Source organism: Acartia tonsa, chromosome 9 (genome assembly GCF_053477335.1).
Source record: "Acartia tonsa isolate MP-2025a chromosome 9, ASM5347733v1, whole genome shotgun sequence".
In the NCBI taxonomy this organism is placed as follows: domain Eukaryota; kingdom Metazoa; phylum Arthropoda; class Copepoda; order Calanoida; family Acartiidae; genus Acartia; species Acartia tonsa.
Genome location: NC_137268.1, coordinates 44,310,188 through 44,323,359, shown reverse-complemented (window position 1 = coordinate 44,323,359; position 13,172 = coordinate 44,310,188). Strand labels below are relative to the sequence as shown.

The window sequence follows — 13,172 nt, the reverse complement described above, 5'->3', positions numbered from 1 at the left end:
AAAAAAATAATCCCGTTATTTTTGTTTTTTCTATGTGGCCCTTTTTTAATGTTTAACTCTAAGCAGATTTAATAATTAAACTAATGTGATCTAACACCATTTATATCTATTTTTTCGTAGCAGACGAAATCATTATTTTTTCAAGAATTGTCTGCTTCTAAAATTTCCGCCATCTGTGATTTGGGCTTGTTTTGTATCAACCAATCACCAATTGGCTCCGCCAATTGGTGATTGGTTGATACAAAACAAGCCCAAATCACAGAACACTATTGGTTTAGAGCGGTAGCCAATATGAGCCGTCCGCCAGTAAGGTCATTAAATTAGGCAAATGGTAAAAGTTGCATGATCCCTTTCAAAACCAGGCCGAGACCTAATTTATGGCCAGGTTTCCTATCCCTTATCCCTGATAAATATTAATCTGATTAATTTAATGTTCTATCCATTAAGATTAAATCGCATATTTGAGAAGAAGTGAATAAGAAGAAGCCACTATAATGAACAAGCCTCTGGTTGGCCAATAATGTTTATGGAGGGAGGAGTAGACATAACAGTGTGGAATATGAATGAATTTAAGATACTAAAGCGATGGTTAAATGTGCGATGCTGTACGTATTGGTGCAAAAAATGGGACAAATTTCAAATTGTTTTGGCGTGTGACGTCATACCCCCATCTCTTTTCTAGGGGGTTTCTTTCCTCCTTCCCTTTTCTTTCCCCTCACTTGTGACGTAAATAAACAGCCCTGTCAAATCAATTTAAAAATTGTCCCTATTTTTTGCACCAATACGTACAGCATCTAAATGTGCTACAATGAAGTCTTTCAAACCAAACAAAAGTCCATTAGCAGGCAGAATCAGACATTGTTTATTGGTTTAATTAGTAGTTTGCATTGCTAAATGCTCCTAGTCTGCACTCTTCTTTAGCCATATTAACCGTCAATTTATTTCAATGTCAAACTATACTTAAAGGGCGAATATAGGTTTGATATAATATGAGCTTATTTCAAAGGTGCCATTATATAGATTATAAATAACTTAAGGATATTGACATATCTAATTGTATAAGTCTGTTTATAGCTTAAAACCTTTCTAACTCAAGATAATATTATGTAATAAGTGTGGTTCCCTAAGAACTCAATTACCCTAGCATCACACAAGGCTTCGTACCAAGGTTGAATTAAAAAGCTTTCGTTAAAGGATAGTCGTAATAACGTGGAAACCAATTAATCAGGGGTAAATATACCCATCTTCTACCTTAATACAAATTATACAAAGTAAAATATTTAAAAGTTTAAAAAAACATCAAATAATGTAAAAAGTAAAAAAAAAATAATTGATAAAATTTTCTTGGAGGAAGAATGATTTCAAATCCCTGTTTTTTTAAGGTTCGTGTGTGTGTGTGTTAAAATTGCGTACATCAGGGTTTTTATATTTTCCAGAATTAACCAATGATCTTTGTACAGAAAATAAACTTTAAGACGTATTATTTACCCTAGTCAAAACTATACAAGCACTTTTACGCAAATTATTTCTACGCTTTTTAAAAATTGAATTAAAGAGTATATAATCTAAAAAAATAAACATTTAAATTATCATTTAAGATGCGTGCCATTGTAATAGTCAATCAAACTTAAGCAAAATAGTCAAAAAAAAGTCTTGTAAAGGGCTAAAATAAACCGTTTGTCGTCAATCTCATTTATCATATGTTCAATTGAAACAGAAAATTGCAAAATCTACTTAAGGATTTTTTGGAATTTTTAAATTTGGCATAGATATTCTAAAAGTATGAAATGGCACCTTTCATATAAGCTCATATCATATCGAACCTATATTCGCCCTTTAAAAATCAGTTTATTGTGAAATTATAGGGTATCTTGTATTTTCATATTGGTCTAACAGTTGTGGCCAAATGATAAGACTCCAGCTTCACATTGCCGCATAAATTGTTGTGCGAGTGGAATCAGTAGCTGGCCTATTAAATACCTATTAAGTTAAAAACCAAACTATTAAAGGAAGCCTGCAAGAAATACACCGATTTATCTGCTAAAAGTAGATCCAATACCTAAAATTTGAAGCCTTCAGCTTCATTAACAAAAAGTTCTGGGCATTTAAAAATGACATTTTTTTTTAGTTACATGAAAATTTTTTAAGATTTCTATTGCTCATGTTAGAAATTTATAAATTAAATTGCGTCACCTAGAAACAAAGTTATAAGCTTAATTATGGCAAAAACTTAAGTAACTGAAGCTGAAGGCATTGGGTCTACTTGTGGCAGTCTTTCAGTAGCAAAGCGTTGTATTTCTTGCAGGCTTCCTTTAATACCCCCCCACCCCAAGAATAATAATTTTTTTACAATAAGTTTAGGTTAGGTTATAGGCTTGGGTAGCTAAATGTCAACTGCTAGGCAGGCTAGGGGGCCGAGCACTGCGGCTAGGAAGGCAAGTGTGCCGAGCGCCGCGGCCAGAGTTCATAGTTCTATTGGGGGGGGGGGGGGGGGGGTTGCTTTTTTGATAAATGATAAAAAATTCTTCATATTTCATCATTATGCATAATGATCTGGGTCTAAGCAAAATGATGTAAACTTTTTTTGGTTAGGTAAATTTCCTTTTATTAATGAAAAGTTTTATGACTCAGCTACACTATTGATTTACAATTATCCAGTGTAAAAAGAACAGATTATATAAGTTTACAGTAGTTCATTTAATTGCCTCGCTGTAAAGAAGAGAGGTTGGGGCCAACAGAAAGGGAGGAAGGGACCCTAGGAGTTTTAGCACTTTACAGGTATCTCGCTAGTTTAAGTGTTCTGTCAGTATTGCAATAAAAAAATTATACATCTTTGAAATTTTTTTACATTAGTTAATTTAAGCACCTATGATTCCATTTACTTATTGCACACAGAACTACACCTGAATAAAAGTGGTTCCTTGAAATTAATTGAAATAAATTTTCAATTTATCTAATTTGATTTTCTACTATCTTTTTATTGTCCTTAGGATTGTGACTTTATATATAAAACAAAATATTGAGAAAACATTTTTTTTCCCTGAAAAATCAATTAATTTAAATTTTTTACTTTAAAATTTGCTGTTTTGCAAGAACCCTGCCTGCCAACACTCTACTGGTGGCTGCCATTACTCTCTCCTGCCTACCATCCTCCACATTGCTGAGAGCCGCCACAGCCAGCCACCTGCCTACCTACACACAGAGAACATTTCTGGCGCTTCAACCATGAGTTCCAAAACTAACTCATTCCTTTACATTTCCTCTTGGCAGATGGTTATACTTTACTCTGCTATTCTTTCCTGATAGTATTAACACATATAGATATTAGTATAATATATTATATCATAACTTACACAAGTGAAACATATAACTTTGATTAAATAAACTAAGTTCTGAAAATAAAATTATCGTTTTGAAAACATAATTATTTAATGAGTTTTGTTAGACAAAATTATATATAAATGTGATATTATATTAGATTAGGTAATTTTTATTCTAAATGGTTTTATGGTCAATTATGGTCTTATTTGTGATATATTAAGAAAATAAGTTTGATAACTTACAATGGTATTTTAAAATTTATAAGTTAGATTTAATGATATAAAATGATATTTAAATGCCAATGTAGAAAAAAATAAGTTTGATAACTTACAATGGTATTTTAAAATTTATAAGTTAGATTTAATGATATAAAATGATATTTAAATGCCAATGTAGAAAAAGCAATTTTTAAATCAATGTTGTTTTACTTTGCCACCAATCAAGGCAACCAAGAGAAAAAGTTTAGATCCTTAGATCATTTTTTTTTTTTTTTTAAATTCTGACAAATGAAAAGAACATTTTTATTTGAATATATTTTTTTAATAAAGAACAATTGAAATTAAAATAAAGCATTAATCAATAGGAATAATAATTATATTTTTACTTTTTTATTGCTTCTTATTTCCTGTTTGAAATGAAGGGCTTGTTGTTTTTAATGTAAATAAGGCTTCTAGTTGATTTGAATTTTTTTTTTATTAAATAAAAGAACAGAAAAAGATTTGTTTATTTTGTTTATTTTTAATCCGTAATAATACTTGTTGATTAAAAAAACACAGTATTTCTTAAGATATAATTATATTCATTTTTTACCTTCCCTTTTCTGCCTGATTTAAACTGCAAAATATTAATAGATTTGTCATTATTTGAGGGATGTGATAATGAATAAATGCTTCAAACATTGAACTTAACAACTTTTTTTTTATTTTGATTTGATTTCAGATAAAATGAGTCATATTTGACAAAGAATTACAAAAGGAGGAAAGAGAAAAAACTACATAAAAGGAATTCAAGATGAAAAATTAGCTAAATTTTCCTAAAGGATAAACCAGTTTTGTAGTCATTTATTTATAAAATATTTAAAAATAATCTAACATATTTTTATAAAAATAAGTGTTACTAATAGTTAGTTTTTATATAGACAGATATCAAAAGCTTTGTAAAAGTCAAACTGTTGGTTTAATATTCACCAAAAAAGGTTTGTTAAAATGGTCCAGTTTGGTTAAGTTTTTGTAAATAAAGAAATCATCATTTCCTTATAAACAAAGGAATATACTAAAGTAGTGATTTTAAAAGATTTATCCTAATTATTTTGAAATTTTTTGAATAATATTATTATGGCTACAATTCTGGTACATTCTGGACGGTTTGATGTGCATCATTTTATTTCACCTTTTACACTAGAAAATACTGAATTATATTACCCTAATATAGAAAAAAAAGAAATTTAAATTGATTGTACTTCAGCCTTAAGAAATTTAAAGGCAAGATACGTGTAACAGGTACTAATGAAATCAGTTAAATTTTTATATCTAAATACTTTACAATTCTTGGATTAAAAATTTTCTTTAACATGCATATCATAATGTGGTTGAACTAATGCAAAAAATTATTTAATTTGTCTTCTGTCTTAGAAATATGTTCAGACAGATGCAATTGTCTGTATTTAGTACTTCATTTCCTAATTTTATTATATTTACATATATAGTGTTTATAACTTAAAATGGCTAATCATATTTAATTTTCTAGTGTATGGAAAGCCTAAACAAGAACCTAAGGACTGGTGTAAATGAAAATACTAATGGTTCCAATGACAATGGACTTGGTTCAAGTAGTATTAGACAATCTAGTTACACCTCAGGCCTGGGTCTGGGGGGCCAAGGATCCTTTGGTGCCTACACCACTGGCCCCGGACCTGGAGGCCTAGAAATTAGTATTCCACATGGAGCTAACTTCATTCACCCACTTCTGGTTGACAGCCTATTAACATCAAAGATATTATTGCTGCCACATCAGGCAAGGCATCATCCAATATATTTGTGTTGGATTATACCATACGTCTCAATATAATTTTAAATTTATATAATTTCAAGCGGGGTATTAAGTAATTTTAGGGTTAATCTAAATGGAAGATCAGAGATTTTACAAGAAGATGTTGCAAGGTACTATTATGGTATAGTCCTAGTCAATTATACTGAATTTTCCTCAGGCTCAAGCACACAAGTCTATCCTTTTTGGACCCCCACCACCATACCCATTCCTTACAGAGGAGCCTGTGGACAACAATCAGGACTCATCAAGTTCTGATTTACCTGAGAGTTCTAAGTCTTCAGACAATGGTAGCACAGGAAGAAATGGGTCCAAGACCTTGTCTAGCTCTTATGGCAATGGTAGTTCTGATAGTGGCTCAAGCTCACCCAGGAGCTTATCAGATCAGTATGAGAATGGGAACAAGAAGAACAAAGGGAATGAGACACTCAAAGACAATGATAATGATTTGGAGGGTAATTTATTTTAACAATATTTAACACACATTTATACAGACAAGAAATATTATTCAGATTTTCATTTTTTTAAAATTTTAACCTGGTCCTATTAATTAACTTTTTTATAGGTTCACCCTGCTCAGGATCATCATCAACCAATGATGATACACAAACCCAGGCCAGCAAGGACAACAAGTTCTTGATGAATCATCTAATGGCTTTAAACAGTCTAAACTACATGATGGATGTGAATAATAAAAAGTAAATATTTTCCAATTATTACTAATTTAGCTGAGAGTTATGAGTAACCTTGGAGTTTTTGGTATGTATATATATGTGTCATGTGTTAATCATATACGGTAATTTTTCAAATAGTTATTTTCAGTCACATTTGATTTATATAACCTTAATTCAGTACAATTCTAATTCAATTTCTAATATTATTATTTTTCAGGGGTGACACAGATTTTGACAGTATCCCAGGTGTCTCTGGTTGTTTAGATGACAATGGTAAGTTAATAGAGACAATCTAATCCTTTTGCTTTACCAGGAAAGGAAGTATTGACTACTTAGAAATAATATAAATATATATTTGCTCTCAATGGCTTCTTACATCTTGTTTTGATGTAAGCATTATCCTTGATTAAGACGTAATCATAAATTATACTTATTTTTTGCATTATTTTTATTATTATAATAATATATCAAGAATTAACAGGGAGTATATAACTTTTAGTAAGTATTATTGATATTATTATGAACTAAATTTCTGTTCATATGTGTCTTAGTTGAGTGAAAAACTGACACACACCACTCAATAAAAAAAACTTGTAAAGAGGAAAAACTAACTATCGCCAGTTTCATCAAAGCCTGGCTCCTTTTTCTTTAGGGGCCCCATATGATTTACAAGCAGCCGCTAGGAGACTACACACTGATTTTCTTCAATTCTGTATGGCCAAAGAATCTGCTAAACTGCTGTTTATGAACAGGGTTGCCATTTTACAGAACATGGCTAGACTAAGGTAATTATCTCTTCTTAAACAGGTGTAAGAAAATTTTAGTTTTTACTTTGCCTCAACCATTATTAGATAAAAATAAGATACAGATTGTTCTTTATATGGTTTGTAATTTAGACAGCAAAGCAGTGACAGAACTACAAGTAGTAGTAATGATGATCCAGATGAAATCAAACATCCCCCAAGAAAAGGAAAGAAGAGAAAGAAATCTAAACCTCATCCTATAAGACCTGGTATTATTTTGATGTCAATTAGATTATCTTATAAATAAAATTATTTTTTTAGAATTTTTTCATTAAATTATTTTGAATTATTAGAAAATCACAGTGAAATGAGTCTGAATTCTGTATCTGACTCAAGTATATCCCAAACAGGTACTATTCATTCTTCAAATTAAAATTATTTTTAACCATCTAAAAGAACAAATCTATTGTAATTCAGTTTTTTATATAAATTTTAACTAAAAGACCAATTTTTCCAATTAGCTAGCAGCATGGCTAGTTCTGCTGGATATCTAAATCAACATTCCATCCGAGGTATTTTACAATATAATATTTATTAATTTTTATTGCAACAATGACAAGCCAACAATAAAATACTATTAAAAGATATGATTTCATGAAATTGGGATGTGTTGTTTCAATTAAAAACATGTTTGGATAAGGTTAAATAGAATTTAAGGTATGTGAATGTCAATAAATATATATGTAAGTATAGATATATAATCCAATTAACTACCTGGATCCAGTGTTGGGGATAATGCTCTTTTGTAGCTACTTGGCTGAGTTAATATTTCTGACGCAATTAGTGATTTTTAAAAACCCAATTGAAAGTCGGCACAGGGTCCACTGGGTGGGGATATACAGTTATTTAATCCCTTACCCCTCCATATTGTTTTACTTTAATGGTAAGCAAATGTAGAAAGACAAACAATATTCTAGATATTTTTGTTTCTAGTAGCTAATGTATCCTCAATGAGTGGTATGCCATCAAATGTGCAGATAATATCACAACCAATGTCTGGAGTGAAGCAGCTTGAAAATCAGATTGGCAGCTATGTATGTCGGCTTTGCAGCAGTATATACCCGGATGCCATAACATTGGCTAATCACAGGTATAAAAATCATAAAAAAATTTTATAAAAATCATAATTGCTATTTTAAAAAATAATTAGTCCTTCAATGAAAAGTTATTTATTGACTCACAGTTGTAAAATACATATGACCAAGTTATGCTTAACATAAAAGGCTTTCTAGGGCTCTGCTGTTAGACCTTATTAGAGAAGCTTATGTCTAATCAATTTTGTAAGATCGAGTCAACTTGGACCTTAATGTAAGTGACCCTACAAAAAAAAAAAAAAAAAAGATGCAAGTTCTGTGTATTCAATATTGAGTTTATTAAATGACTTACCAATGTAAAATACATATGGCTAAACAAAGATATTCTGTCTATCTGTCTTGCTCGCTATAACTATTTTAATATCCATTTAGATGTAGAGAGATAGCTAGTCCACAATATGTCTGCCCAGAATGTGGGAAAAAATTTCGTGGTCCAGCCAATTTAGCCTCCCATAGGAGGTGGCACAGACCCCAACCTAATAATCCAAACAACCAACAACAGAGCTAAATCTTCATTATTGAGAAAACTATATATTTACCATCATATCAGAATACAAAATTATATTTATCATAATCAATTTAAGTACTTTTGTTTGTGTTTACACTTGGCTTCAACTAAATTTTGATTTTTTGGCTTTTAAAAAAGGCAAATAATTATTACTTTTGTCCTAGAATCCTTAAATACAATTTTATATTCATTTTATCTTTAACATTTTTTGCTTCATTATTGTCTTGTATCTTTAAAATGTTATATTGAAACATTCTAATCACCATTCATATTAAATGCTAACAATGAACAACAACAATACTAAGTATAATTGTTTTATATCTTAAAAAATGGTGTTTGAGTAGAAAGGAAAAAGTTTTTAAAGAATTCTTATTTTTCAGGACAATTATTTGATAAATATTTCTACATACATTAAAAATGCTTTGAATTACCAGATTTAGTTTAGGTCAGGTGTGTATAAAAATTAAAACTGTAGAGTAGTTGTAAATCTGTTGTAAAAATTCATCTTTGGATCCCTTACAAATCCCTAAAATTTCAACGTCAACCTGGGAATGGAAAACTTTTCTAAAAAAGAATTCTGGTCGAAAAAAAACTGACAATAGCTGACTAATCTATATGTGTAATTTGTAAATTTGTAATTTTTGTCAGATTGTATTATTAATTAGAAAAATTGAATATGGATTTAGGAATACGTCAATGGAAGAATATTATTCCTATTCTTCTTTCAAAATGAAAAAGATTCTGCTTTATTATAAAAAAACTTTCATATTTCTTGTAATTCACTAAAAAATGTTCTTTTATGAACTAAAAACCATCCTTTCATCCAAATCTAAATTTATTGAAACGCTTTTTTTTAGTTGGGTAAGATTTAGAAAGGCCCATAGGGTCTACGTTAGCCAACAGGGTCCAGAAACCCATCTTTTTTTAATTGTGTGTAAAAAACCCTAAGAAAATAATAACTACAAAAATCTTCCAATAAAGTAAGAGAAGAGCAAATAGTATTTTTTTAACTTAGCCTCAAGAGTTTTTCCCCCCTAGATTAATATTTCTTCCATTGACGTATCTCCTCTGAATTTGTCCCTTTTAACATAAATATCGAATCAATCTTTAGACTGATCATAATGGTAAAAAAAGAAGCCCCAAAAATTGGAATTTTGTCTTTTAGAGGTAAAATATATGAAAGGGAAAATACAGAGAAAAACAACTTTTTAGTACGTAATTATAGACTGAATTTTAGTATTTGTGTCATATTTTAATGTAAAAAAAAGATTAATTAAGGATATTTTTGAGAATATTATTACAGCTAAAAATAAACACGATTATTTATATGTTTATTTTTTGATAAGATTTATACTCAAAATAAAAAAAATCTAAAATTTTCCTATTTCGTGATCTATATGTGTCATCACTATCCTGATATAAAAGTAACAGGATCTGTGTGTCTGTCAATGACGACATATTCTCCTGTAGAATTTAGCTTTTCATAGATCCTGGGAAGGTTTATAACTATTTTCGAGGGAGGGTACCAACACCCTCCTAAGAGAAATATCCCTATAGAAAAGAATTATTAAAAATATTTTTAAGTGTTGCTAGACGCCACTGTATATATTTACCTTCGTAAATGTGGGATGGTCGACTTTAACCTCACTTCCCTCCCTCCACCTCAAGGCCTCTAGGGGCATAGCTGCTATTATATATAATTAAGTATCATGAAAAAAATTCATATGGTATATTTACTTAGACTAGGCAAATAAAGAACATATCTTGGTGTGCTATAAAATTTAGCAATTCATATTTATTTGAAAAAAGCATAAAAAATACTACATGCTTTTATTGAGTTTCTCATGAAAATAAATTATTTCATTTGCTTATTCTTAGTGAAAATACTACTATTTTTCTGTATAATAACATGTCTTTATATGATTGTACTAATCGTAGTCATAAAGAAAATGAAAAAATATTTTGAAAATGTATTTTCATATGTAACTCCTAAGTGATAGGTTATTAGAAAATTTATAATTATTAAATAGAATGATGATTATACCTGCCTTTAAATCATTTTTATTTCAATAGACAAATATATACTTAGTAAATCTTTGTAAATCTTCCAACTTAAACCAGTTGAAAATAATATTTTGTAATGAATTAGAAGTAAACGGAATAAGTCATGTATGCTTGTGAAGATTATCAAATTAGACCTACAACTATCAAATTAGATTCAAGACTTTTTTCTTCTTTGGTAAATAATCTTGTTTCTTATATTTGACAACAAAAAAATGAGGTAATGTTCCCACTACTAACAAAAAACATCACCTTTTTTACAAGCACCAGAAATTTTTAGCGATTCCCATGAAGATTGGGTTCTTATTGTTTTTAGATTTTAATTTTATTAAATCTTTGAACAAAATAAAAAAATCTTTAGATTTATTTTTCAATTTTTTTCAATATTTCTGAAAAAAAATCCTTTGAAAACATCCGTAATCTTAATGCTAATTTTATTATTGCTCCATGAAGAAAAGTTTTTTTAATAGCTAGGGCTAAATTGATAACTCTTCAAATTTCTTTCATGATTTTACCCTTTTAATTAATAAAAATAAATGTTTGTAATTTTGTGATTTAAGGCTTGGATAACTAATGTGATATTGGTATGTAATAAATTTGGGATTCTTACTTTTTAGTCAAATTTTATAAAATGTATATTTTCAATAAAATTAAAATTTTAACAATCCCCAATTTATTAAAAGTGATATATATGGATTGGATTTAATAGAAATATTATTTGTCAAATTCTGTTTAAGTAAATGTATCGTAAACTTAAAAATATATGTTAAATAATTAAAACTTGTTATTTTTTATGAAATCATATCCCATAGGAGACGTTTATAATGGTACCTACTGCTGCTATATTAAGCGCATGACATCAATAGAAAGAATGGGGAAAAATCCTTAGTCAATAAACAGGCGCAACTAATTACAATTCAATACAAGTTAGGACTTCCAGACAAAGGTCGTGCAATCAAAGGGTTAGTTGTCTGGTGGTTTATTACTTATCTAGAAAACATAAATTTGTAATAAGAAAAGTGTGTATTTCTCAACTGTAAGATTTTTAGAACAATGATGCCTAAGACAAGAAGGTACAACATTTTAAGCGAAGAATCTCAATAATCAAGTCATAAAAATGTAAGTTTGTCCTTCAACATTATTCACGCAGTTGTTCTGCTTATTAGGTTCTCACACTCTATAAGTTTTAATGTTCGTTTGTTCTACGATCTGATTTTATATGTTCGCTTTTATGGATGTTGTCATCCTTTTTGTAATTAAGTGGTGTGAAGAAAGCATAACATATGTAATTAAAAGTGAAGCTTTTCTATAATTAGAGTCGGTCAGTACCAAAGGCATGTTAAAAATTGTCCTAAAAATGTAGTCATGTTCTTAAATTTAAAAATTAATTTTGAATTTTAAAATAAAAGTTTACCGTCTGATTTAAGAGCTTCGATTTTATGGATGTTGTCATCCTTGTTTAGTAAATAATTCCAATTTAGTTTTATTTAATCTGTGACATCTGTGTATTGATTTATTAGTACATTTGTAACTGATAAAAAGCATTTAGATCTAGGGCATGTTTAAGTTGTGATATTCCTTGTGTCTTAAATATTGATTACTGGAATAATTATGTATCATCTATATAGTGTAACAACTCTATTATTATTGCAAGGATGTTTGTAGTTCCATTTTCAAATTTTTGACTATTTGACTATTTGACAAAAATTTTTACAATGTTGAATGTACATTCATTCAACTTGAATTTGTAAAGTGTGATTCCTAGGACAAATAGGAACATTGTTTGTGTGCAAGCTATTCTTTAAATCCTCTATATCTAAATATCCAACCCTCCACCAAAAACTTTAATATCAAATTCTATTCCATACACTACACATGTAACGGATGTTGTAAAGGGATAAAATTTGGTTTTGTTTGTTTGTCTATTACTTTAGGCCATAATAGGGCATTAAATAAGTATATTGATTACTGGGTTGCCCCGCAGGGTTATGGCCCTCTGCAGGGTTATTACAAAGTAGCCTTGCTTGAAAATATTTTAGAATTGAGCAAATGTTTTTTTTGAAATATCTAGATAGTGCTTTATTAAAAGTGTTTTAATAAAATTAACAGATGTTTTTTTTTTCGTGTTTATAACACTTTTATGGATTTACAAGAATTATTCAAGGTGATAGTGAGACAAATTCTTTATTGAATTGTGACATTATTTTTAGTGAGATAAATAGAGGATTTATTATCTCTTAATGTCTTTTAAAGTAAGGTTTTTGTTTGTCATTTAAGATCATGCTAACCGATGAACCGAAGGAGTTCTTACTTTTATAAGTTCTATATAGCTTCAGGGGTGGTTTTTGGGCTACTTTATTAAATCTCGGATTAAAGTCCTGGTTTGGTTTGTTTTAGGCTATTTTTCTGTCCCCTTCAAACAGAGTGCCCCTAAAATAATTGAGATTAATTCATCTTAAAATTGTTCTAAAGATTTTTTTTAAATATAAAGTTTCTATTTATTTTGAAACCATTAAGTTGTTATTAAATGACATGTGACTAAAACCCAACGTATCCTGTTTTCTTTTAATATATTATCTCAATATACATAATTTTGGTTTCATCTGGGACTGTTAGATCTACACGGATGCAAAATTTAAAAAAAAAACACGTTCTTTTATTCGTT

General features: G+C 29.2%; 2 protein-coding genes across 4 annotated transcripts in view; both read left to right on the top strand.

The window, feature by feature from the left end:
- Fntb (Farnesyl transferase beta subunit) overlaps positions 1–13,172 on the top strand; it is a 135,508-nt gene that overhangs the window by 85,696 nt on the left and 36,640 nt on the right. The window lies entirely within an intron of this gene.
- LOC145327563 (uncharacterized) lies at positions 5,444–8,578 on the top strand. Its single transcript, XM_080171103.1, has 10 exons — positions 5,444–5,491; positions 5,528–5,822; positions 5,933–6,065; positions 6,259–6,314; positions 6,694–6,826; positions 6,938–7,053; positions 7,138–7,194; positions 7,306–7,356; positions 7,778–7,934; positions 8,311–8,578. Exons 1-10 carry the CDS (start codon positions 5,444–5,446, stop codon positions 8,444–8,446), a joined length of 1,182 nt encoding a protein of 393 aa, XP_080027229.1. The 3' UTR covers positions 8,447–8,578.

Bases quoted from the DNA above. Each gene is read 5' to 3' on its own strand.
- LOC145327563 (XM_080171103.1), top strand. From the start codon at position 5,444: ATGGAAGATCAGAGATTTTACAAGAAGATGTTGCAAGGTACTATTATG. The intron at 5,823-5,932 runs GTAATTTATTTT...ACTTTTTTATAG, and splicing joins CAATGATAATGATTTGGAGG to GTTCACCCTGCTCAGGATCA. The intron at 6,315-6,693 runs GTAAGTTAATAG...CTTTTTCTTTAG, and splicing joins TGGTTGTTTAGATGACAATG to GGGCCCCATATGATTTACAA.